This window comes from Cyprinus carpio, chromosome B22 (assembly GCF_018340385.1).
Source record: "Cyprinus carpio isolate SPL01 chromosome B22, ASM1834038v1, whole genome shotgun sequence".
Lineage (NCBI taxonomy): Eukaryota > Metazoa > Chordata > Actinopteri > Cypriniformes > Cyprinidae > Cyprinus > Cyprinus carpio.
The window spans coordinates 7,091,794-7,117,843 of record NC_056618.1 but is presented as its reverse complement, the minus strand read 5'-3'; the positions used below and the strand labels follow the sequence as shown (position 1 = coordinate 7,117,843).

Sequence of the window (26,050 nt, the reverse complement as noted above, 5' to 3'; positions counted from 1 at the left end):
TATGGATAACATTAAAAATATTTAAAATAAATCCACACATAGCTTTCACACGCTCCTTGGATGCTCTCATTTCCCAAGCTTCCCTTACTCTATAAGGCTAATAAATGTATTTCATGATATGGGTCATTGTTTAATACAAAACCACACGTAATGTTTCTACTGTATCTCTGTCAATCACTCTGATATTTAGTTAAAATGAGTGCTGTCTGTCACTGTCTTTAATCAGTTCTGTGAATGACTGTATGCTCATTCTTTATACAGTAGCAACAATGTTGTTTGTAAAGTAGTACTGTGCAAAAGTCTTAGGCACGTTAGTATTTTCACCCCAAAAAAGGGTTTTAAGCCAGTTATTTATATATTTTGCTGTAGTGTGTCAGTAGGAAATATCAGTTTACATTTCCAAACATTCATTTTGCCATTCATTTTAATAATACTCTGGTGAGATTTTTGAATGCACATGGAGATCTGATCTTACCATCATCAAATCTGTCGGTGATTACATGAAGAATCAGATGAAACTGATACAAACTAAATCCAGAAGAACTGTGGTAATGTCTTCAAGACATATTAAGAATCCTGCCTCCAAAGCTACAGTACTATGAGAAGTTTTAGGCACTTGTGTAAATATGCTGTAAAGTATGGATGCTTTCAAAAATATTGTCATTAATAGATTTTATTTATCAATTAACTTCTATTAACTAAATCAAATCAATATTTGGTATGACCAGCCTTTGCATTTAAAACAGCTTTTGTCCAGGTTGCACATTGTTTTTCAGATAGCTTTGCAGAAAAGTTTCTTCAAGCGTCTTGGAGATTCGACCACAGTTCTTCTGGATTTAGTTTGTCTCAGTTTCATGACTTTCTTAATGTAATCACAGACAGATATGATGATGGTGAGATCAGATCTCCATGTGGTGCACCGGCTGTTGTCAGACTGCTTGTGCATTCAAGATCTTACTAGAGGAAACAGCTGCGGTGTGACGAGCAGTGAACGGAGCGAAAACTTTACAGTAGAAGGGAAACCGATTGCTCCCTTTGTGAACTGTATTTATGACAAAGAACTGCACAGTTATGGGTATTCTAGCAATGTTTGTGTTTGAGTCCGCTCGCGCTGCTCCGCCGCGGTCTAGAGCGCGCTGAAAGACGGGGAGGAGGACAGATCTGCCGCCGTTTTCATAAGAATTTTAAGGGGACTGACTCTGAGGCGATCGCGAATTTGTGTACAGTTTATGGAGCTAAATGCTATAGCCCCGCTAAAAAAGACCAAAAGTGGACGTCTTTGTTTGGTACTCCAAATTAAGCCCAAAAATCAACGTTGAAAATTGGTCTTCGTTTGGTCCGTCGCATTTGGTCCAAATTTAGCCCAAAAAGCGACGTTTAACGTCCATCTGATTTAGTCCAAATTTAGCCCAAAAATAGATGTAGAAAACTGGGCTTTTGGTCCATCTAATTTAGTCCAAATTTAGCAGAACGTTTATTTCGGACCGCATAACCATTAACATAATTATAGCTACACAAATAGTACATAAAAGTGTTCCTGAAACTTTCTTTCATGTAAATGACATGCTTCCGTTGAAAATGTACTTTATAGAAATGGTTTAGTGTCTTCAGAAAAAGTCCTACAAGAGGTAACGTTAACTTTATATTGTCGCTGTCGGGCGGAATCCTCGCATCTCCAAAACCATTATTTTTCAGGAAATGAAAAAAAAAACAGCATATTTTTTGAGTTATTTAACATTGTATTGTTAAAGTTGGTATTATACCTTATTGCTATTATATACTGTTGTGTACCAACATTAACACAACATTTCCCCAAAATCATGTTTTATCGGAGATACAAGATTTATGACTTGGGAGAATGGAGATATTATATGCACCCAAATAATCCATTTGTTATCGGATTGATGGCTCAATCGGATTGAAAAACATTCATATAAACACCTTAATCGATCCGATTGAGCTCGATCGGATTGAAGGGGGTGGTTTATTCCTTTAGATTGAAATGTGACTAATGTTGTAGCACATCTGATCTCTTCTGGAAGCTGATTCCAACTGCGGGTGGCATAGTAACTAAAAGCAGACTCCCCTTGTTTTGTGGTATTTCTAACTGACTTGATCCTAATGATTTGAGTGGTCTATTAGGTTTATATTCAGTGAACATATCTGCAATATATTTTGGTCCAAGGTCTTTGAGTGATTTATAAACAAGTAAAAGTACTTTAAAATCAATCCTAAATATTACTGGAAGCCAGTGTATGGACCTGAGGATTTTCTGGTTCTAGTCAGAATCCTGGCAGCAGCGTTCTGGATGAGCTGCAGCTGTCTAGTGATCTTCTTGGGAAGGCCGGTTAGGAAATCATTACAATAATCAGAATCAGAATCAGAATGAGCTTTATTGCCAGGTATGTTCACACATACGAGGAATTTTTTTTCGTGACAGAAGCTCCGCAGTGCAATAGAATGACAACGACAGAACAAAATACATAATAAAAGAATAAAAAATAAAAAAATACAAATAAGTAGGTAAGGAATGACAATATACAAATTGACAATGGTATGGCAGGTATATTACAATGTGCAGTTATGTATGTACAGGTATATTAGTGCAAAGATTTAAGGTACACTAAGTATGTGTGTTGGATAAATAAGTGTATGTGTATGTAAATATAAAATTATGTAGTGTTGTTCCACAGTTATTATCAAGTTTTTCATATTAGATGGATTGCCTGAGGGAACAAGAAAAACTGTTCCTGTGTCTGGTCGTTCTGGTGCTCAGTGCTCTGTAGCGTCGACCAGGATGGCAACAGTTCAAAGAGGAAGTGTGCTGGATGTGAGGGGTCCAGGGTGATTATGCCAGCCCTTTTGCTCACTCTGGATAAGTACAGTTCTTTGAATAGAAGGGAGGGTTGTACCGATGATTCTCTCAGCAGTCCGGACTACCCTCTGTAGTCTTCTGAGGTCGGATTTAGAAGCTGAGCTGAACCAGACAGTTACTGAAGTGTCAGAGGATGGATTCAATGATGGTGGAGTCGAACTGTTTCACAGCAGCTCCTCTGGCAGGTTAAACTTCCTCAGCTGGCAAAGAAAGTACAACCTTTGCTGGGCCTTTTTCACAATGGGTCAATATAGAATGTCCCACTTCAGGTCCTGAGAGATTGTGGTGCCCAGGAACCTGAATGACTCCATTGCAGTCACATTGCTGTTCATGATGGTGAGTGGGGGGAGTGCAGGGGGGTTTCTCCTGAAGTCCACGATCATCTCCACTGTGTGGAGCGTGTTAAGCTCCAGGTTGTTGAGAGTGCACCAGACAACCAGCTCTTTAACCTCCTGTCTGTAAGCAGACTCGTCACCGTCCTGAATGAGGCCGATGAGTGTGGTGTCGTGTGCAAACTTCAGGAAGCTTGACACAGGGGTCACTTAGACGTGTGGGACAACGTCATTAGTGTACATGGGAGAAGAGCAGTGGGGGAGAGAACGCAGCCCCTGGGGAGCTCCGGGTGCTGCTATTGTATGGGTGCTGGACGTGTGGTGTATTTTCCCAGTCTCACTAGCTGCTGCCTGTCCGTCAGGAAGCTGTTGATCCACTGACAGATGGAAGGTGGGCACGGAGAGCTGAGTTAGTTGGGGGCAGGAGGAGGGTTTGGGATGATCGTTGAAGTGTTAAAGGCCGAGCTGAAGTCCACAAACAGGATCCTCACATAAGTCCCCAGTCTGTCTAGGTGTTGCAGAACATAATGCATGTTTACTGCATAGTCCACAGACCTGTTTGCTCTGTAGGCAAACTGAAGAGGATCCAGCAAGGGTCCAGTGATGTCCTTCAGGTGGGCCAGCACCATTGTTTCAAATGACTTCATGACCACAGACTTTAAAGCCACAGGCCTGTAGTCATTTAGTCTTGTAATTTTGGATTTCTTTGGGATGGGGATGATGGTGGAGCGTTTGAAGCATTAAGGGACTTCGCACAGCTCCAGTGATCTGTTGAAGATCTGTGTGAAGATGGGGGATAGCTGGTCAGCACAGGATTTCAGACAAGCTGGTGTAACACAATCTGGGCCTGGTGCTTTTTTCCTTTTCTGCCTCCTGAAGACTTGGGTCAGCATCCTCGCTTATCTGTATTGCAGGTGTGGGGGAGAAGGGGGATGCAGGAGGTGTGAATGGTGAGGGCGGTTGTTTTGAGAGGTGTTCAGGGCTGGGTTGGTGGATGGTGCGAATGGTTGTTTGGAGAGGTGTTCAGGGGTGGGTTGCAGGAGTTGTGAATGGGTGTGTTTAACAGTTGTTTGAGAGGCGTTCAGGGCAGGTGATGGGTGTTCTTCTTTCAAACCTGCAGTAAAACTCGTTCAGATCGTCTGCCAGTCGTTGATTCTCCACAGTGCTGGGAGATGGTGTCTTGTAATTGGTGATCTCCTTCAGACTTTTCCACACTGATGCTGAGTCGTTGGAAGTGAACTGAGTCCTTATTTTTCTCCAGAATAATTCCTCTTTGCCACTTTTATCTCCTTTTCCACTGTATATTTAGCCTGTTCATACAGGACATTGCCCCCCTTCATGTAAGCATCTTCTTTGGCCTGACGGAGCTGTCTGAGTTTTGCAGTGAACCATGGTTTGTCATTGTTGTAATTTAGTTGAGTCCTGGTAGGAATACACATATCCTCACAGAAACTGATATAAGATGTTACAGTCTCTGTGAGTTCATCCAGATCGGTGGCAGCAGCTTCAAAAACACTCCAATCAGTGAGGTCAAAGCAAGATTGTAAATCCTGCTCTGCTTCATTAGTCCATCTTTTTACAGTCCTTAATACAGGTTTGGCTGATTTAATTTCTGCCTGTAGGTCGGTATAAGATGAACCAGACAGTGATCAGACAGTCCCAGAGCTGCTCGTGGAACAGAGCGATGCGCATCCTTTATTGTGGTGTAACAGTGATCCAATATATTACTGTCTCTGGTGGGACAAGTGATGTGCTGTCTGTATTTTGGCAGTTCACGGGAGAGATTGGCTTTATTAAAGTCCCCAAGAATAGTTCGTGAAAATGGAGTCTGGGTGTTGTTGTTCTGTCTCTGTGATCTGATCAGCGAGTTTCTGTAAAGCCAGGCTTTCGTGCGCTTGCGGAGGGATGTAAACACTCACCAGAATGAACGAGTGAAACTCCCGCGGCAAATAGAACGGCTTGCAGTTAATGAAGAGTGTTTCGATATCTGAGCAGCACATCTTCTTTAACACAGTTACATCTGTACAACACCGTTCATGATGTAAAAGCATGCAATGTCGCGCGATTTCCGCCCACTTTCCCCGTTGATTCTGTGACGCATGTGGGGTCCGCTACTGAACAGCTGAAAGTCCGGCAGAATGGAGCGCGCTGTCCAGTGTTATGGCGTGCATTCAGCCTAAGTAGATTTCTGTGAAAACACAGCCGCAGCAGACGGTGTGATGAACTTCCTCATGTTGTCCGAGAGAGCAGAAAGGAAGAGTACATCCGTTTTGTTGGGTAGAGGAGCGGAGATTTCGCCAGATGGATGCTAAGTGGGCACGGAACGGCGTTTTTCTGAGTACTCACGAGCGCGCCAGCTCTTTTCCCCGTCTTCGCGTCCTCTCTGAAAGACGTCGCTGATCAGCGCAGCTGCTCACGCCGACAAGAAATGTCCAGCAAAAACATCAGAATAGTCGAAAAATCCTGGATTAATATATCGGGGGCAGAGATTTGTGTTGGTTGCCAGAAAATGTCCAGCAATTGTGTCCTGTGTTGAAAACTGATTGCTAGAGGAGATATAACACTGCAAAGACCACGGACAAACATATCAAAAACACACAAACCACACAATGCAGGAGCACATCACGGAGGCAGCCACCTGTATCGCGCACGCGCCAGCGGATTAATCCACCGATCATAGTCCTATCCCCTGTCTTGATTGAATAAAAGGCAATGAACAAAGTGTCTCTTAAGTCTATGACTGGAAACCAAACATCTAATTCTTGCAATGTTTTTGCCGATGATAATATGCTGATTTAGTTACTGCTTTGACAATGACTACTGAAAATAAGGTCTGAGTGTCTCCAGAGTCACACGCCAAGATTCCTGACTTTCGATTTTTAGGTTGGTTGTATACACCTGAAGAGGTCAAAGGTATTGTGCATCAGCCACCTTGAAACAACTTCTATTCCTTGTTTGCCAAATGCAATGACTTCATGATTTTTTTCCTTGTTTAACATGAAGAAAGTTTCTGGCAATCCAACTATTAATTATCATCAGTACACTGGCCAGAGCGACAGAAGATTTGCAATGGGGCTGTAGTCGAATTTGGACGAAGTAAGCGCTAAGGTGTACTCTGTGTATCATCGATGCATTAGCTGTGATTAGGCAATTGTGTAGTGTTTCTTTTCATTATCTGACTTAGTGTGAAAGCATTATATCAGGCTAATAATACAAGAGGCGAGTGCAATGACATTGAGCCTTGCTTTGTGCCCTCATGGTAGCGTCATGTAAACACTACAATCAGATTCAATTCCAATTCGTAATGAATTCAATCCTGGTTTTGATACCAAAAATGGTCAAAATAAATAAATGTGGCCGTGTTAAACTAAGCCACGACGTGATGATGAAAAGGCCCTAAAACGGAAGATAATCAAAAGACTGCGTTTGTCTACAACGAAAATTGTCTTGTAGTGTGAACTATAGGGCCTGGATGTTTTGTTCAGCTCTTATTCGTATCATACAAACCGGCCACAGGATTAGATTAGACAGATACATGAACTAGGCAAGGATAGAGTCATGAGGAAACAGGCCAGCCGTGCCATAAACAGGGAGATACTTGAAAACGCGGACTCTAAGGACCAAGGCAGGAGACCAGAAAAAAGACAGGCCCTGACAGCCACAAAAGCAATTAGTATGGTTGCCGATCAAGGACTCAGGGAAGGATGGAATAGTCGAATTAACAACAAAACAGTACAACACAACAGAAGAAATACATGACAGAGAGGTACGAGAAAGTAATCCACAAAATAAAATAATAAATAAAATAATCTAAAACAACAGGGAAGGATGGACAACAACGCTTGACTTACACTCACAATAAACCAGTAAAGGTAATTAAGCTCTTACATTCTACAAACCCAATTCCAAAAAAAAAAGTTTGTGGATTCACTGGTTAACAAATTGTGGAATAAAAATATCAGAATGCAATGATGTTTGCGAAAGTGATTTCAAAACTTATCAATAATTTTATTCAAGAAATACAACATTATGTATGGCTCAATCCAAATGTTTTATTTTAAACTGAGAGAAAATGTATCATTTTTAAGGGAAAAATAAGTTGATTTGGAAAATTGTCACATGGCATCATCAGAAACTTAATTAAGAACGGATTGGGAACAAGGCCATGTTTACCACTGTGTGGCATCCCCTTTCTTTTATAAACAGTTTTGCAAAAACGTTTCTGTGGAAGGACACTTGAAAAGGTGACAAGTTGCTCAGAGTTTAGGAATTGGAATGTTGTCCACATTCTTGTCTAATACAGGCTTCTAGTCGGCTACAAAAACTGTCTCTTAAGCCCTCTTTGTCACACATCTTCCTCTTTCGTGAAATGAGACAAAATATTGCGTTTTCTATTGGTCATTTCAGTTACACGCAGATCCTTCTTCTTACGCAGCCATGATGTTGTAAATTGATGCAGTATGTGGTCTGCCACGTCATGTTGGAAAAATGCAAGGTCTTCCTCTGAAAGAGACGACATCTGGATGGGAGCATTAGTTGTTCTAGAAACTTGTATATACCTTCCACATTGATGGTGCCTTTCCCGATGTGTAATTTGCCATGCCGCCTGCAAACCATACCAATCAGAGGGTGCAGGCTTCTGACCTGATGATAGACCTGAATCCACACCTTGGCGTTGGTCCTTTGTACCTCTTTCGGGTCCTGATATGACATGGGTCCCGTTTCCAAATAGTTTCTCAAAAGAACTTTACGACATGTTCGTCTGACCACCAGAAACAGTTTTCCACTTTGCCATCGACAGTCCATTTTTTAAAAATGGGAGGGGGGGGGGCCTATGGACCCCAAGAGGATAAAATGCCGGATGTACGTCTTCGCGATTGTCAGTTGTACGATTATGGCTTTAGCTTTTGAGTCCTATATGTATGTTTTGAGCGGCCAACGGCGAGAATGGCATGGTGGGCTGTGTTCACCGTGTCCAATGTTTTCTGCGAACGTATTCCTGAAAGCCATGTTGTTGTCATTTTCCATTACAGTAAGGCAGCATCCTGAGTGTGATGGCATGTGGCCATCTAAGGGCCCAAAAATCACGGGCATCCAGTATGGTTTTCCCGCCTTGAGGCCTTAAGCACATGAGATGTGTTCCAGATTCTCTGAATCTTTGGAATGAATATTATGCACTGTAGATGATTACAGAGCCCCGCACAAGCCATGCAAGAAAAAATAAATTGTAGATGATTTGTGCGCGACGTAGTTTGTACTAAATTTGTTCCCTCAATGTACTACTAAACGGTGCCACACGATTACTTATTGGAGCCATCGCTTTCGATTTGCTAAAATTCTTAGCGTGCGCAATGCATTTAGCTAGTAGTCTCGAGGGGATCGGAGGGATTTCGCAAAGAATTATGCTAATTAATCGTGGCGTAGCCAATCAATTTATATAATGCGAAACTAAAGTATGAGAAGAACAAACTCTCACCTTGGTGAACGCACATAATAGATAAATCAAGGGAAACGCCCAAACTATGTAATCACTGTGCACGTTTTTAGTACATTGACGGGGAATGACAATTAGTAAAGTATGTGCGCACGTATGTTGAGCCCCTTTAACTATCTTTTTCCTAGCATGCCAGTGTCGGGGTCCTTCCGAGTAGAATGATATACCTATCTAACTCTTTGCAATTTTTCTATGAGGAAACTCCTTTTCTGATATTAGCATTCTAACTATTTTTCACCGCATTTAGAGCACTGGGGGGAATTGCCGTGCGATACCGCTGTCTGCACATATCTTGACTCTCCTAAAGAGACCACATGCCACTACTGAGAGGCTATTTTTTATACCCCAATCTGTGTGTGTAGCTCTCATGGAAAATCACCACAAAAAAATGAGCCAGTATTGAAAGATGACATTTCAAAAGTGTCTCACTTTCACACATATTGTATGTTATCTATATTCTAGTGTGAATATAAATATAAGTTCATGTGATTTGTTAAATTATTCCTTTCCGTTTTACTGCACAATTTGTACAGTGTCCCAACTTTTTTGGAATTGGGTTTGTAAGAAGTACAGCTAGTAGTAAGCTAGTCCACATCACACAAAATATCAGGAGAAGAGAAACAGAAGGGGACCACGACAGACCACAAAACTGGCAAAGACAAGAGTGAAAGAGGACAAATAGTGAGGAAGATAAGGAGCAGGTTGAGGAACACAGTTTAAACAGACTGAATGAAGGGCTGCGACAAAGGAGCTACTATCCAATGGTACGCCCTGACTCCGGACGAGCAAAACGGGAGAAATTGATGGAGGGAGCACGATGGACAAACACTAAAATACCAATAGCTGTGTTCAGCTTGACACCGATTCGGTGTATGACACATCAAAAAGTACCTGCAACGTCAGCTGTATTTGAAAATAATCACTAACCAAGTACAAATCAGCCAAAAAGTGTCACAACATTCTCCAACAACACGTGTCCATCCAAAGCCGGCGACGCTCGGGAGAATAGACAAGATGAAGAATCAAGTCAGTCTGAGCGCCAGGCACACTGAGATCAGTCATCTGAGCCAGGCACTGAAGCTTTCCCCTAAACTTGTTGCTTTTTTTACTATTTTGTTTTTTCTTTGTTTTGGTGTTTTATTCCTTATTGTCCTATTTTGACTTTTCTGAGAATGAGTGTTTCGTTTTTATTTTTTACAATTTTCATTATTATTTATCATATTTAACAACTTCATTTGCACTAACAATAAAAGGTGACCATCCATGGAAACTGTATCTCTAATGTATTTTGTTTTTTTATTTGTGATTTTGTTGGTGTGTTTTTATTTTTTTTATAAAAGTGTGTTGATGTTTTTGTATTTATTTATTAGATAATTCACTTTTTGAGTTTTACACTATATTAAGCAGAACATTCACATATGCATCGATAATCAGCGCGATTGCATTAGCAAGGACGCTTACACTGGGTCTGCTTGGGTCTTTTCTGTTGTGTTTAATAATACATAATACAATTGGTACGAAAAATGTGTTTTAAGGACACAAAACTGACGATTGTTTCTCGTTCAGGGGCAAAGGAGTTCTTTGCTGTCAAACAGTTATGTGGTGGTGGACACTGGCAAGCCCACCATTTAAATGATGCAGGTGGCAGCTTACTGGAGTGAATATAACTAGATAAAATAGGGCTGCACAATAAATCACATGCAATATTTAATGCGCATCTTGTCAGTAAAGTGTCACGGATCTGCCGGGCTCCTCCTCTTTGCTTTTTCCTGTTCATTGTGTCTCCCCTACAGGTGAGGGAGCACAGGTGTGTCGTGTTGCGCGTTTGATTGCTTCCAGGATCGCGTGCGATTGCTTCCAGTATCTTGGACTTTATAAATCTCTCCAGACCTGGTTGAGGAGGACCGCCGCTTCTCCTTCTCTCCCTCACTGTTTTGACGTTTGTGATTCCTTATGCACGACACCTCATATCTCTTGTTGCATTCATTTTCATTTCTCAACCTAACATATATACTGACTTTATTTAACTTACATTGTTCATTCTTTATCTTTAATAAACATTGTAACAACTAACAGTTGATCTATTAACGTGGGTTGACTGGGGCTAAGCTAGACTGTTAATCTAACGGCTAGCAGGGTGCTAGCACCTACACGTCACGATTTGCTTTCGCTAGCGGGCAGAAGCGAACACTCGCGTCCCCATACACCGCATGGACCGTGACTGTCTCTGTAAGGCAGAGTTATTAACAAACTAGCCAACAGGAGGCAATACTTTGTTATCTTGTTACTCTTTTATTCTGAACTCATTACTTTTCCAACCTTTCACAGGCACGCCCATATCACAAGTCACTCTTCTACACAGTTTCCTTCTCTCTCATCCCGGGAAAGCAGGTCAGAACCATTCCACCCATTTATATAACGAGGGCTGTAAATGCAAACCCCCCCAACAAATATGAACCCAAAATTAACGTGGACCATGAACAACACATAACATTACTAACCACGACACAAAACTCTCACCATCTTACTTAAATAACCATAATTGAAACAGCTAAACAAATACCCCATAAATACACCATGGCTTGCCAGCTGCATGACTTCCCGGGTCATTACAATATATTTCTTTATACGAGCAATCCGTGAACAATCTTCCCTCCAGGGCCGGCCCGAGGCATAAGCGAACTAAGCGGCTGCTTGGGGCCCCTTGGCTACCAGGGGGCCCCCCAATCGTTTTTTTTTTTTTTTTGTGTTTTTTTTTTTATTACAATTAAATAACTTAAGTCCATATAATGAAATGAAATGAACTGAATAGAATGAATAAGGAAGTGGATAAATGACTAATTTCCCGAGCAAAAAAAACTATGATTTGCTGAACAACTGCTGCTGTGTCTGCATTGTTGGCATAGACACTTCGCGTGTATTTGACAAATTCGCGCAGGCGCGCAAGTGCGCGTTACTGTAATAAATGATAAGCCATTGTCACAACAAAAAGGATGTGATCCTAATGGTGCCACGAAAAGAGAAAGAAGAAAAAGACAGAGGAGCGAGAAAAAATATAGCAAGATAAGAGGTATGTTTTGCATGATTAGATTACAGTATGTGTTTTGTGGCAGCAGACAGCAGCACAAAAGATTGTGGCTCCACGTCACTTGATGGCCGGCAGCGGTATGTCATGAACTCGTGATCTGACTGCGTTCAAGCCGAGCCGCGGTTTTGAAAGTATCTTTTTTTTTTTTTTTTGGGTTGTGCGTCGCGAATTAAATCGTGCCAGGTATGAGTGTGCGGAAGCGGGTCTAAACGTGGATGGTTTTCCTTTATACTTTTGCTGATATTTTCAATAGTTCATCACGGGGAGCACCAAAAAAACATATAAAATCTGCATAAACCGTAATTTAATCCCTAAAAAAGAACTTAAAGCGTACAATCAAGAATTTTATTTTTGCTATGTTATGGTCAATGATAGAAATAATACAATTGTCGTTTTTTTTTTTTTTTCAAAATGACTTTAACATTGAATGTTAATGTTGTGTGACCGGTAGATTGTTTTTTTGTAACAATTAAATTTGTATGTTACATTTGTTAATATACATATTTATCACTGGTTATGATATATATATTATATATATATATATATATATATATTATACTATAATGAGATATATATATATATAGTATATATAGATATAGATATTGCGTTTGTGTGTTGTTTGATGTTGTAGACCTTTTCGACTAAATAGTCCGCACCCTGACTCTTGCTGTGTATTTCACTTTTCAAGTTCAATCTATTTATACAATTGTCCCTGTAACAAGTTGAAAGGCATAATCAACCTCCAAAAATCAATGTGCATTCTCACTCTTTATCTCATAAAAAGCAGCTTACTTGTCAAAAAGCTTTTCCGTTAGAGGTTGTTGGCGTTTATTTTTTTTTTTTTATGTTTTTTTTTTTTTTATGTTTTTTTTTTATGTGGATTTTTGTCAAAGCCAGTTGTACACGGGCTTTAAAAGCACATTTTTCTTTGCATGCTGGCAAAAGAAAACAGAAAGGGACAACAAAGTTTCTAAAAATATTGCACTATAGTGTGCAATGGCACCATGTTTTTGGTTTTCTGCAGTGAGGTTGCAGAACTGATTTTTGGTGAGGGGTGACACTGAAATAACATTTCTAAAAGCATTTACAAAAACAGAACCATAATAAATTTCACCTACTAAATCTCGCTGTAACGATGTTATAACCTCCAGCTAGTCAAAAAACGGCGTAAAAAGGCTTTAGGCGACACCAGGAAAAAGCACAAACAATTGAGAAAAAGGAAAGTATACCGCGGGGTAAGTTGTTGGCATAATGCAAAGATAACTTCTAGGTAAAGAATGGATGCACGAACATGGGACTGCAAACATTTAAACACAGTGCATGATGTCTGGGTAATATATCAGGTAATGGACTGTTCTATGAGAATAGACTTGGTTGTGAATAAAAGATATGGTGATACCTATCATGGATACATAAGCACACTAGCGGATCTTGAAACTTAGACGCCACGAAATCATCTGATTGAGCCACACAGAACAAACAAATACAAATCTGCTTCATCAATTCTATAAAAAAGATTCCTGCTAAAAAAAACGGCCAGTATAGTGTAACGTGAATGTTTAGGAATAACAGCATATTGTGTTTCATCCAGGGCATGTTATGTCCTCTGTGAAGTCGTTTGTACAATATTGCTAAATGGAGGTTAGAATATGCTAATAAGGTTAATAATGATGGTAGTGTCAAATGTATTGGTAGTATGAGTTTTTTTCGGACACCTGAGTGTTTGACGGACACTCATTTGCGTATTTGCACTTGCGTTGCACATTATATGCTAAGGTCAGTTAATGAAACAAACTGGATACAAAAAGTATTCAGCCACGTTTTTATCCAACCAGCTGAAGTTTAAAAGCTGCAGTTTTGTCAGCTATTTTTTTTTTGTATTTTTTATTTGATTTTTTATTCTTTTATTTTTTTTTTTTTTTTTTTTATTGTTTTTAGTTTTTTTTTTTGGTTAAGTTTTAAATTTAAATGCATTTTTAATTTAATTTAGTTATTTTAGTTTTTTTTGTATTTGTCGTGCTGCATGGTTTAACTGATCATCATGATTACTTTGTTCAAAATCGAATTTCCTGATTTATATTTCTCATACAAATTTCTTGGTTAGGGGAATAATACAAGGATTTTTTTAGTATTTTAAATCTTATTTTTGTGTTTTTTTTTTTCTTTGTAAATAATGCATGTTTGTTTAGAGTTTAGTTTTATTTTGTTTTGTGTGTGTTGTGTGGGTTTTAGAACCTGAGATACTTTGATCTCCCTGAGAAACAGACAACAACAAACAATACACGGCATCCTTCGAGACATCCGCACGAGAGTGGAGGGTGCAGGAGACCTTCCTTCCCTTCTGGCTATTTGTACAGTTCATTTTAAATCCCCTTCACACACTTCCCTTCCTCTACTGAGGACCCCGTCCCCACGAGTCAGCGAGGGCGAGGCCTGGGGAGAGGCAACAGGCACGTGTTCTGTGAATAAGCACCATTTTTTATCGGATAGGGCGTTTCGTCCACAACGGATCCGTGCGTGTGTGGTTGGGTCGTCGTAAGGTGAAAACCGTCCTACTTTTTTTTTGAAACCGGGTTCACCATATGTGGATAAATTCTGGGAAAACGGCCGACTTACTTTGGTTTTTGGATACGATGCTGGACGGCTCAATCCGTATATTTTCTGCAAGCGATTGACATCATCAGCCCCATGTTCTCCTCACACACCCCAGTCAGACACCTCGACACTATCACGGTTAACACAGCAACAACAACACAATAAACAAACACTGAACCTGATTGTCTTTTTTATTAATGATCATTACCACCACGAATTAATACAATGTATTGTTCCATGTTCGTTTGTGTGTACCCGAGCCGCGAGGTTTTATGAGCATCTAGCCAAGTCTTCTTTCGGCTCCGTTTTTAGTTGTATTCCTCTGATGGCAGAATTACAGTGCCCACATACTGGTTCTGGCATGTATTACTACTCACTTTATGCGGTTTCGTGTCGGACGCGGGGATTATTTCTTGAGACGAGGAAAAAAAGAGACGGATTGGGGTAAGCCCCGTCTCACGTGTGGACGGCAGGCTCCGATCACAACCGCACCACTCATAAGCAAGAGCCTTCACCCTCAAAAAACTGACCTGGAATCGACTCATTGGGCGCTAATCAATCTCTTCATAGAATGATTACATGATAAATGTCCTAAATGCAAGGTGAACTAACCAGTCCCATGATCTGGCTATGCATTTTGATTATGTCTCAGATTGCAAACTGGATTACAATGGTCCCCTCAATGCTATACAAAAGTTGATCTACAAAGGTTAATACCATTTGTCCTAAGAGTAGTTATAAGAGGTAGCATTTGTGCTACTGATAATGGAGATAAGACCCGCGTTCCCGCAAGCGGGTCCCCATGAAATTATCCTCCCTAGTTTCCCACTTGAGTTGTAGAAAACCACCACCCCAGCGAATTGGGACAACTGAAGTTTAAACTGCAAATATCCCTATTGTTAGTTAGCCTGTCCTCAAATAGCTCAGGGGTGATGGTTTGTCTTTGGTCTGAGGTATTTAAAAGGATTGCAGCCAAAAGGAAGTCCGGTGCCTTTACTGTATCCCGAATGCGCCCTTGTCATGAACTGGTGTCCCACAACACTCCATACTTATTTATTTTTCTAACTGCGGTAATGGACCATCTTTTTTACTCTTAGATTCACCTTTGAGAATTTGATGTCTTGTATTGATTTGATATCTCTGAATTGGCTATGTAATTGGCATAATACTTACCTGACTGATAATAAATAGTTACATTTGATTTACTCTGAAATTGTTTCCTCAAGTAGATTAAGTGAAGGCTATGTTTCCGCAAATCTGTGTCCAGGGTTAAGTGCATACTCAAAATCTCAGGCTAGGATGAAGTATAGGGCTCATCAGGTGAGGTTTTAGATTTCCTGACTAACCGCTTGACTGTAGTTAAGTTGTACTCAGTTGCAGTAACTATGGGGGGGGCTAGTCAGAGCACTGAATCATAACAGCTGGTTATTGTCTCAGCTTTAATTAAGTTATGTAAGTAGTTATATAACTGTCAAGGGGGACTAGACGGACAGTGCTAGCATAACCGCTGATTATTGTTTGAGCTTTATTTAAGTTATGCGTGAGTTAATCTTAACTATCGAGGGGCTAGACAAAGAGTACTAGCATAACCTCTGATTATTGTCTCAGCTTTAATTAAGTTGTATGCGTGGTTATATGACCTATCGGGGGGCTAGACAGATAGTGCTAACATAACCGCTGATTATTGTGGTGAGCTTTAACTAAGTTGTACATGGGTAACTGAGGGGACTAAATGAAAATACTATTTCAAATATGGTAAGTGTGGGTAACCTATTAAATAGTATTAGTCATAACCTCTGACTACTGTTTAGACTGGCGAGTTTGTGATCGTAGGGCACCGTAGAAGAAACGGCGTCGTGGGGCACCCTGAGCGACATAGATTCCTAATGAACAAGTAAATATAAAGTAAAGAGTTAACTAGAATAATCCAATGTCAGAATAATAATAATAATAATAATTAGAGACAGACAATCAACCAATTTGCCTTTCAACCTAAATTCGAGGTCATACTAAAATGGAGTCAGATGAAATATTAAAATGGAGTCATATTAGAATTGGATATAAATTGAATAACTTTGCGCGCTGAAAAGACCGAACTCGCAAGAAACCTTCAGCCAACACCGGATACCTTCCTTGGACAGAGTGCGTGGACCTTACACTGGTATTGTACCGACTGCTGAAATCTAAATCTGTAATATAATAAGATATATCTATAATAAGCTATTTCTCTTTGAGTAATGATAGCTTTATCCACTTCTCTCGTTTCACAACTCCTCTCCATGTTTCTTTTCAATCAAAATATCAAAATAAAAAACAGGGTTATGTTAATGTCTCACTGGGTGCCTCAGACTCAGTCTGATTTGATGACGATTCATGAGGAGTGTTTGTCTCTACAGGGTCAATCAAATCTGAGGATGAGTCTTCAACACCGTTTGCCTGTAGAAAAACAGAAAAAAATAAAACAGATAAATAAATATTAAGTTAATCTACTAAATATTTCAATGGTTTATTGGTTTTGTAAATATCCCGAAAGGCCTTATATGGTCACTGACATAAATGTTACGTTTATTTTATTTTTTTTATATTACAATGGATAATTTTTATTACATTTTTTTTTGACCATCGTAACACCTTATGGTAAATATAAATTGTAAAATGTAATAAATACAACTGTTTTATAACATAACATTTAATCACACCACTGTTTTTAATATAAAGTGTAACAGCATGAAAGCAGTGCTGTCTAAAAGAGTCAGTTATTACTGGAGTTTCTATAAAAATGATTGGTGTTTCTAAGCAATACTTATTTTATTTATTTTTATTTTCCAGACAGACAGATTCAGTTCACATTGTATCTCACCTGATGACTTTGCTGCGTTATGATGTCTGTTAGAAAAATAATAACTCAGATTAAACACACATTACTTTGGTTAACTGGTGTAAAAAAAGAAAGATTATTTCCACACAACAAATCTCAAATTTCCATCTTGTTAAATCAGCTGTATGTAACACTCACATTGCCTTCTTGAATTGCACTTGCAAGAGTAAATTAAACCAGCAGATGCAACCAAGAACACCAAAACAGCAGAAACAGCAGAATATATTCCTGTTCGGTGAGCTGAGAACATAGAGTCATTATTATAACTGGACAACTGATAATCTGATGATAATATGATAACACTGATGTGAAGGGAGGAAGGCATGGTTACACTCCAAGCTTAAGATCAATGTCCAATCTGTCTAAACCTCAGTTATTAATCACTTTTTTTTTTAAGTCAACCGCAATGAAAACATTTACTGGGTTGATTTAAACATTTCAAACTGGATTGTAAAACTGCTCAAGGGAAAGTTCACTGAATGACTAAATGATACTCACTAGTGACAGTAACATTGAAGCTCTTTACACTGGTGACGCGGATTGAACTGTTGGTGATGATCTGTAGTTTATAAAGTCCAGAGTCTGTGGTACTGGTGTTTGTGATGGTCAGAGATCCAGTCTGATTGTCCAGCTTCAGTCTGTCTCTGAATCTCTCTTCTGAATATTCACACTGAACATCTGTACAGATTTTACTCTGATCTCCAGTGATTACAGCGATGCGAGTTTCATTAAAATGCCACATTAAATTGTCTGGTTTGTTTATTACATAAGTGTCTAAAGTAACAGATTCTCCCTCCTTCACTGACTTTGTCTTCATTTCATCTCGTTCAGCAGCAGAAACACCTGAAACACAAACCAACAGCTGCTGGAGGATCCTTTTGCTGAAAACAACAAACAAACTTCACAACATAAAAGAACTGTGGATGTGAGTTAAAACAGTTAAAACTAGCTGATGAGAAATTATATATATTATATACACTGTAAAAAAAAATCCTAATTTTACAGTAAATAACTCAAAAAATTTTAGAGTATATTTCTGTTATTTTAAATTATATTCAAAACTCTGTAAAATGACAAATATCTGTAAATTAATTAATTGACTGTTAATTTATGGATTATATCATTAATGATAAATTACAGTAATCCTCTTTTTTTTACACGACAATTACTCTAATATTTATAGAGTATTTTTTTCTGTTTTTCTTAAATTACATACCAAATTGTGTAAAAATTACAATAAAAATTTGTAATTAAATGTGTAGCTCACATTATATTAAAGGTTTATATCCATACTAACAATCTAACATATTTTCTTGTCATTTTAAAGTAAATATTTTTAGTTTTACATTTAATTGTATTTTTACTTATAAACTCTGTAATTGTCGATATATAATTTTAGCAAACTTTTATCATTGCATTAAACAATTCGTAGTCTCTTTCATCTTTGCTCTCCAGATTGAAACTTTCAGTCATGTTGTGCTTCTGGCCACACACACAATCATTGATGTCACAGAAAGTAAAAGCACTTCCATTCCAAGAAAGCTGACTAAAGTAACATTTAAAAGCCACGGAGCTTTGCAATCGTCCAGACATGATTTAGTCAAACAAGACTGAAAAGAGCAGCAACATGCTTGAAAGTTTTAACCTATATTGTTATATTATAATGCTATCATATTTTGTACAACCCTTAGCTTACTTTATTTTAAATAGAAAAGCCTGATAATGTCACTGCTAAATACCTAGTATTCCACAATGTTTCTCACTGACACACTCATAACTCTTAAAGATTGGGGCTTAAAGAAAATCCTCAGCTTCCTACTCATATTTTCATCATTGTGGTGGCATTCATGTGTGGTCAACTCGTAAATACAATCTTTATGACATGACTTGAATGCACCAATAGCTCTATCTTATAGGGACAATCCATACAAACAATCTTTGCTAAAATACATTACAAACTGTCACAGTGAGAAGATCTGTGTCCTGTATCAATGCTAAAGGCATAACCACTGCAGTCAACACCTTAGAGGATCCATGCTGTTAAATAAAAATCTGTAGACAAGGGTTAGGGTTAACCTTAACCCAGACCCGGTTTCACAGACAGAGTTTAGATTAAGCCAGGATTAGAACTTCCATAGAAGTTCTATTAGGGCATAATGATTAGCTTTTAAAAATGTGCGCCAGACAAAAAAAAAAAAAAGATAAAAAAAAATCTTGAGACAAAACAATGGCACTTTATTTTAAAAAAAATATGTCAGTGCAGAAGTTGCTTTCAGGTAAAACAGCTCAAACATGCCATTTTAGTCACAAGGACTGCAGAGCTTAAGCCTTGCCTATATCAAACCTGAGAATTTTTATGTTATAACTTGTATATAATTATGCCAATGGTGTAGTAAATATAGTAAATATATTTTTATTATACAGCCTATGGTATATAAATTACCATAATTTTAATTTTTTAATCATGCACTTCAATGAGAAAACACAATTTAACCAATTGATTAAATATAACAACCCAGCCTATAAATACAAGTAGATAAATAGCACATGTATATTTTTTCTATCTTTTTTCTTTCTTTTAAAATATGTAATCTTTTCCTGTAATTGCAATGTTTCCACACTATTGGCTGTCTCTCAGAGTGTTTTTGAGCATGATTGGTTATTCTGAGTGTCATCCAGAATCTGGCCAATGACAGTTATCGCGGCGCCCTTCACAGTTCAAGTTTGAATATCGATCCAGTTGGGTGAGTGGGTATGTACTGCTGGCTGCTCGGGATCTTCAGTACAACCGGTTCTGTGGCTTTTGCATTCTTTAGACATGCATTGTTGCGCATGGGACTGCTACATTTTTATTTTTGACGAGCTACTGAGGATGTAAATAGAAAAAGAACAAACTACGGAATATGGACAATACATTTTAGTTTAGTCTGTTAGTAAATGCAAAAAACAAATAGCTAATATTCCTGTGTATGTGTGTGTTTCCCTCCTGATCCAGGAATTCCTATGAACAAATATTATCCAGCCACCACGGTGATCTTCCAGGTCGTGAGTAGGCTACCTATAGACTGTGAAAAAATATGGGCGTGAGTAATCCGTCGCGTCACCCATGGAAGACTCGGAAAGAAGCGGTTTTGAAGCTCAAAGTGTGCAAGCGGGCATTAAGCCATCTTAACGGCGTCACCCGGCGCAATTCTCCCGGAGAAAATCGAAAATGGGCAAAAAAGGCAGGGAGCTGGTTGCTGAAGCCACGCCCACCTAAGCGCCGAGGGCATTCTCAGCGAAAAGCGGCAATCCACCTGTCCTCAAGTGGCCGCGCCCTTAATTATGCAGAACTGGAGAAGGCTTAATATAATTTAAGCGGATGAGTTATAAAAAAATCACCCCCCTCACGAGTTGACATGAAGAGAAAAAATTAGCTATATAGACCAAAATCATTTTTTGCACCAGAATTTTGTAAACATGTTTTTTCTGCTGTAAAGTTGGGCATTTTAACATGGGGAATCTTGCCATTTTGCACTCCCTTTTGCAGCTCCAGCCTCAAGCGGCGGTCCGATGAATTGCAGGTTTAGTCACTTCCTTATTGGCTTCGAGAGAGAGCAGGAGGTTGCCGCTCGATGTTGCCATATACACATAGATTAGAGGCCAGAACATGGTAACTCTGCTGAAAGGCACACTGATTCAAACCCTCCTGAAAACGGTATTATTCACGTCCTGTGGGCGTATTTGTGAGTAATCGCTCTTGGGAGAGTGAATTTTACCACCTACTGGGCGAGTTAGACATTGCATGTGTTTTCTTCTCCTGCTCTTTTCTGTCTCTCTCTCTGTTATAGATCGCTAAGTGGATTTCAGCTGATGTCCATCATTCACATCAGTACTGAGTGAATGCTACAGAAAGAATCCAAAGGTGTATAAGGCGGCCAAAGAAATAATGTTGGAGGACTGGCCCGACTCTGGCTCACTCTTTGTCCTGATCAGGGTGGGGTGTTATTTTGTGTATCTCAGTGGGACAAAGTGTGGTCTTTATTATCTCTGGGCTTTTGTAGAATTAACTTGTTAATTACAAACTAGCAAGGAATATGTGGCCGACGTTGCCGGGTAGGTGTGTTTATATGATTCTTTTGTGTTATTTTCTAATTTATGTAAATACAGCTGTTTATCTTTTTCTTGAGGCGGTAGGGAGAGGGTGCCATTTGTTTTGGATATAAAATTTTGTTTATGTTTATGAGTAGACAGGGGAGATAGGTAAGACTCTGTCATTTTATTTTTCTTTTGTTTTTAGTTAAGTTTATTTAGAGTTTTGTGTTTAGCTAGAGGGTTTTTGTTTTGTTATGTTGGCCTGGCCCTCTCTCCTGAAAGATTTGCTTCCTTTTGTTATTAATAAATTAAGTTATTTGCTTAATTTGGTGGCTATGCTTTTTTCTGGATCAGGGGATTGATGAGACCGTCAGACTTTTTTATTTTATTTACATTTTATTCACGACTTCATTTTAACCCCTAGACTAGACAGTGAGGTTTTGCTTAACAGTATTTTACCTGTCTTCTTGAGTTTGCAGGAGTCTAGCTGACCCAAAATTAAATGTCCTTTCAAAATGAAAGTGTTGCCAAACCTGTATGACTTCTAGCAGGAAACACAAGAGCGTTGGCAATAAAACAACATTGGAACCCATTGTATGGAAAAAAACAAAACAATGAAGGCATTTTCTCTCAAGATATCTTAAGGTTTCACATAGAGAGGTATACAGTTTTGGAACAACTTGAGGGTGAGAAAATAATGAGAGAACAATTTTTTAAGATGAGCGCTGTTCTTTTAAGGACACGTTCCCATAGATCCTTTGCTAGAATAACCAGCATGGTTTTTACTATAATGTTAAAGTCTTAGAAACCATGTTTTTTGTGGTGGATTGATTACAATAATGTATTACCATTTTGGTTAGTGCTTAGCAAACATGGTTAATTTTAGTAAGGAGTTCTCAGATTTATATAACACTTAAAGGATTAGTTCACCTCAAAATGAAAATTTCCTGATAATTTACTCACCCCAATGCCATCAAGATGTTCATGTCTTTCTTTCTTCAGTTGAAAAAAATTAAGCTTTTTTGAGAGAAAACATTTCAGGATTTTCTCCACACACAATGGACTTCAACTACAGCAAAATGTTGAAGTCCAAATCAATGCAGTTTCAAAGGACTCTACCGCGATCCCAGCTGAGGAATAGGATCTTATCTAGCAGAAGCGTATATTATATACATTACAAGGCCTATATTGTTGTACATTACAAATATTTGGATCGTCCCTTATTTTTATTAAAGAATAAATACTTATTTTTTTCAAGAATAAACATTATAAATAAATAATAAAGAAAAAGAACCTCTAATAGCCCTTATTTTCCATTTCTGAAGTTGGTAGCTCTAATGATGATGTTATTATCTTTTTGACTCCCTGACAGTGGCACCTTCCTTGAGAAAAAAAAAAAGAGGTTGTAGGAGATATGTGGTGATTAATAGTTTTTAAAAAAGAAAAAAAAGTGGGTGCCCAGTTTCCAGAAAAGGGAATACGAAGCTCAAGAAATGCACTATGATGGAAAAGTCATGCTAGCTTATTAATTCATAGAAATAATTTAAGCAATTAAAACCTTTTGCTACTAGATTCAACTTGAATTCCAATACTATTAAACTGACTTTAAAATCTAAAGAAGTTTATAATTCAACTTGAATTCCAATACTATTAAACTGGTTAATCAGTCTAAATGAACCTGTATCTTGTATAGTATTGGAAGACCTTGACTGCATGTTAGTATGAAACTATCAATATATTTTGACTTTTTCAACTCTAAATGGAACTATTCCTGTAGCATAAAATGTGACATCATAGCCTTTATATCAAACATTTTGAAATGGTCCACAGCTGTTTCTTGAGCGAGGGGCAGATTGGCCCTTGAAGTGAATGTGATGCACAAAGTCATTTTTCAGATGCAATGGAAAAATAAAAGCTGGATAAAAACATACCGCGAAACTTGTAATAGTTAATACTTATAGCCTAGATTTGGCCCCTGCAGCTCATTCCCTAAGTATATAATGAAATTTGTTAACCCACAATAACACATTTTAACCGATTAATCGCCCTATTTTAGGTTTGCTGCATGTTTTCTTTTTTTTTTTTTTTTTTTTTTAACACGCTAAAAAAAAAGTAAGTTCAATGAGAGTTGCATTTTATTACATTCAAAAATAATCATGAAAGCGAGGCCTAATAATGCTATAGGCTTATGTACCAACAGGATATATTTAGTTCCCTTCACTATACAACAAATCCTTTAAATTTAACAAATGTATCAAGAACAAGAACAAAAATTACAAATATATATAATTATAATGGATAAAAATATAATTGCAGTATATAATAATATAGGCGTATAAACAAACAAAAAAAAAAAAAAAAAAAAAAAAAAAAATTTAAAAACGATACATACAGGTCCTTCTCAAACCTATTTAGCATATTGTGAAAAAGTTCATTATTTTCCGCCAATGTAATGATAAAAATTAAACTTTCATATATTTTTAGATTCATTTGCACACCAACTGAAATATTTCAGAGTCTTTTATTGTTTTAATACTGATGATTTTGGGCATACGAAGCTCATGAAAACCTCAGAATTATACCAAAAGAATTAGCATATCATGAAAAAGGTTCTCTAAGTGAGCTATTAACCTAATCATCTGAATCAACTAATTAACTCTAAGCACCTGCAAAAAAGATTCTGAGAGCTTTTAAAACTCCCAGCCCTGGTTCATTACTCAAAACCGCAATCATGGGTAAGACTGCCGACCTGACACCTGCTGTCAGAAGGCCCATCGAAAAGACCCTCAAGCGAGAGGGTAAGACACAGAAAAGAAATTTCTGAACGAATAGGCTGTTCCCAGGTGCTGTATCAAAAAGGCACCTCAGTGGGGAGTATCACTTCCTCAATCCATCCTCTGCTCATCTATCACGGGTAGAAACATCCAGAGCCGTGCACAGTGTGCTTTGAACCAGAGGCAATGGCAGAGAAGGCCTGACCTGGGCTGCAAGTCAGCACTGGACTGTTGCTCAGTGGTCCCAAAGTACTTTTTGGGATGAGAAGCAAATTTTGCATGTCATTGAGGAAATCAAAGGTCTCCAGAGTCTGGAGGAGGAGCTGAGGGAGAAGGAAATGCAAAATACCCACTGAAGTCAGTGTCAAGTACCCACAGTCAGTGATGGTCTGGGGTGCCATGTCAGCTGCTGGTGTTGGTCCACTGTGTTTTTATCAAGGGCAGGGTCAATGCAGCTAGCTATCAGGAGATTTTGGAGCACTTCATGCTTCCATCTGCTGAAAAGCTTTATGGAGATGAAGATTTCGGTTTTTCAGCACGACCTGGCACCTGCTCACAGTGCAAAACCACTGGTAAATGGTTTACTGACCATGAGTATTACTGTGCTCATGTGGCCTGCCAACTCTCTGACCTGAACCCCATAGAATCTGTGGGATATTGTGAAAGAAAGTTGAAGGCCTTAAGACCCAACACTCTGGATGGCTTAAGGCATGCTCGAAGCATCCTGGGCCTCCCTGTACCTCAGCAGTGCCACAGGCTGATTTGCCTCCATGCCACGCCCGCATTGAAGCAGTCATTTCTGCAAAAGGATTCCCGACCAAGTATTGAGTGCATAACTGAACATAATTGTTGAAGAGAGACTTTTGTGGCCAAAAACACTTTTCTTTTGTGGTTGGATGAAATATGCTGGTGCAGGGGCCAAGATCCTTCCTATATGAAAGTTAAATTTTATCATTACATTATAGAAAATAATGAACTTTTTCACAATATGATAATTTTTTGAGAAAGGACCTGTAAGGTTAGGCTTATCTCTCTCATTCGGGACAATCAGACATGTTGCCCATTTGAAGCTAAACTCTTATTCATTAAAAACAGGCTTTGGATTTCACCACGTGTTTCAATATCGACGAAAAAAACCCATAATGAGCAAAAAATATGCAAAGTGTCTGGCTGCTACATGGCCAGGCCAAGCTCTATGAGAAGGACTGCTGTTTCCAGTGAATATGTCGTGTGAGGCACCAAGCGATCAAAGTCACAATTTTTGGTCACACAGTAAAGGCATAATTCAAAAAAATACAAAGTGTTAGCAGTTTTGAAAAATCAAGAATAATAACTTAGAGTTAATAAAATTATTTCTAAATGCTGGACCGTTCTCATTTTAAGCTCTGCAAAATATTTTTTTATAATACAAGATAAGATTTTTTATTTTTATTTTTTTTAATAAGAATGAACTGAAATGAAAACATGTGTGTATATATATATATATATATATATATATATATATATATACCTATATATGTAATGACTGTTAATACAATAGCATGCATAGAGGCCTTTGTGTAAAGTCTTTCTTTATATTTTTGATGAGTAGACTGTAGCCTAAGACTATCCTATTTTTAATAGCTTTTAAGGGATGTTGCTGATGTATATTATAATGTTATTGTTGTTTTTTTGTCTTCCTTTCATTTTTACAGTACATTCAGTTCACAATCCGTCCCTTTGCGCCACCTAGCGGTAGTTTTCGCGAATGATTTTTTAACACGCGACTTTGATTTGCAGTTAACGCCGCGGCCTGTCCTGTACTGAACTAAACTTGTAGATTTACATTAAATTTCACTTCAATGTGTTTTTTGAAGGAATTATCTATTCTGTAAGCTATATGTATGTGAATTCATGCTTGAGGCCTTCCTCACACCCAGGCATGATCCCAGCATCAAGCA

The 26,050-nt window shown here is 38.4% G+C and overlaps 2 protein-coding genes across 2 annotated transcripts in view; both read right to left on the bottom strand.

Annotated features, from left to right (window-relative positions):
- The window catches only part of LOC122141564, a 181,540-nt gene that overhangs the window by 20,420 nt on the left and 135,070 nt on the right, over positions 1-26,050 (bottom strand). The window lies entirely within an intron of this gene.
- LOC122141565 (obscurin-like) overlaps positions 16,307-26,050 on the bottom strand; it is a 43,556-nt gene continuing 33,812 nt past the window's right edge. The window contains exons 6-9 of the mRNA XM_042749345.1: positions 17,761-18,105; positions 17,401-17,502; positions 17,245-17,270; positions 16,307-16,820 (exon numbers count right to left, since the gene is read on the bottom strand). Coding sequence (XP_042605279.1) covers positions 16,704-16,820; positions 17,245-17,270; positions 17,401-17,502; positions 17,761-18,105 — 590 coding nt within the window. The 3' untranslated portion in view covers positions 16,307-16,703. The remainder of the gene's footprint in view (positions 16,821-17,244; positions 17,271-17,400; positions 17,503-17,760; positions 18,106-26,050) is intronic.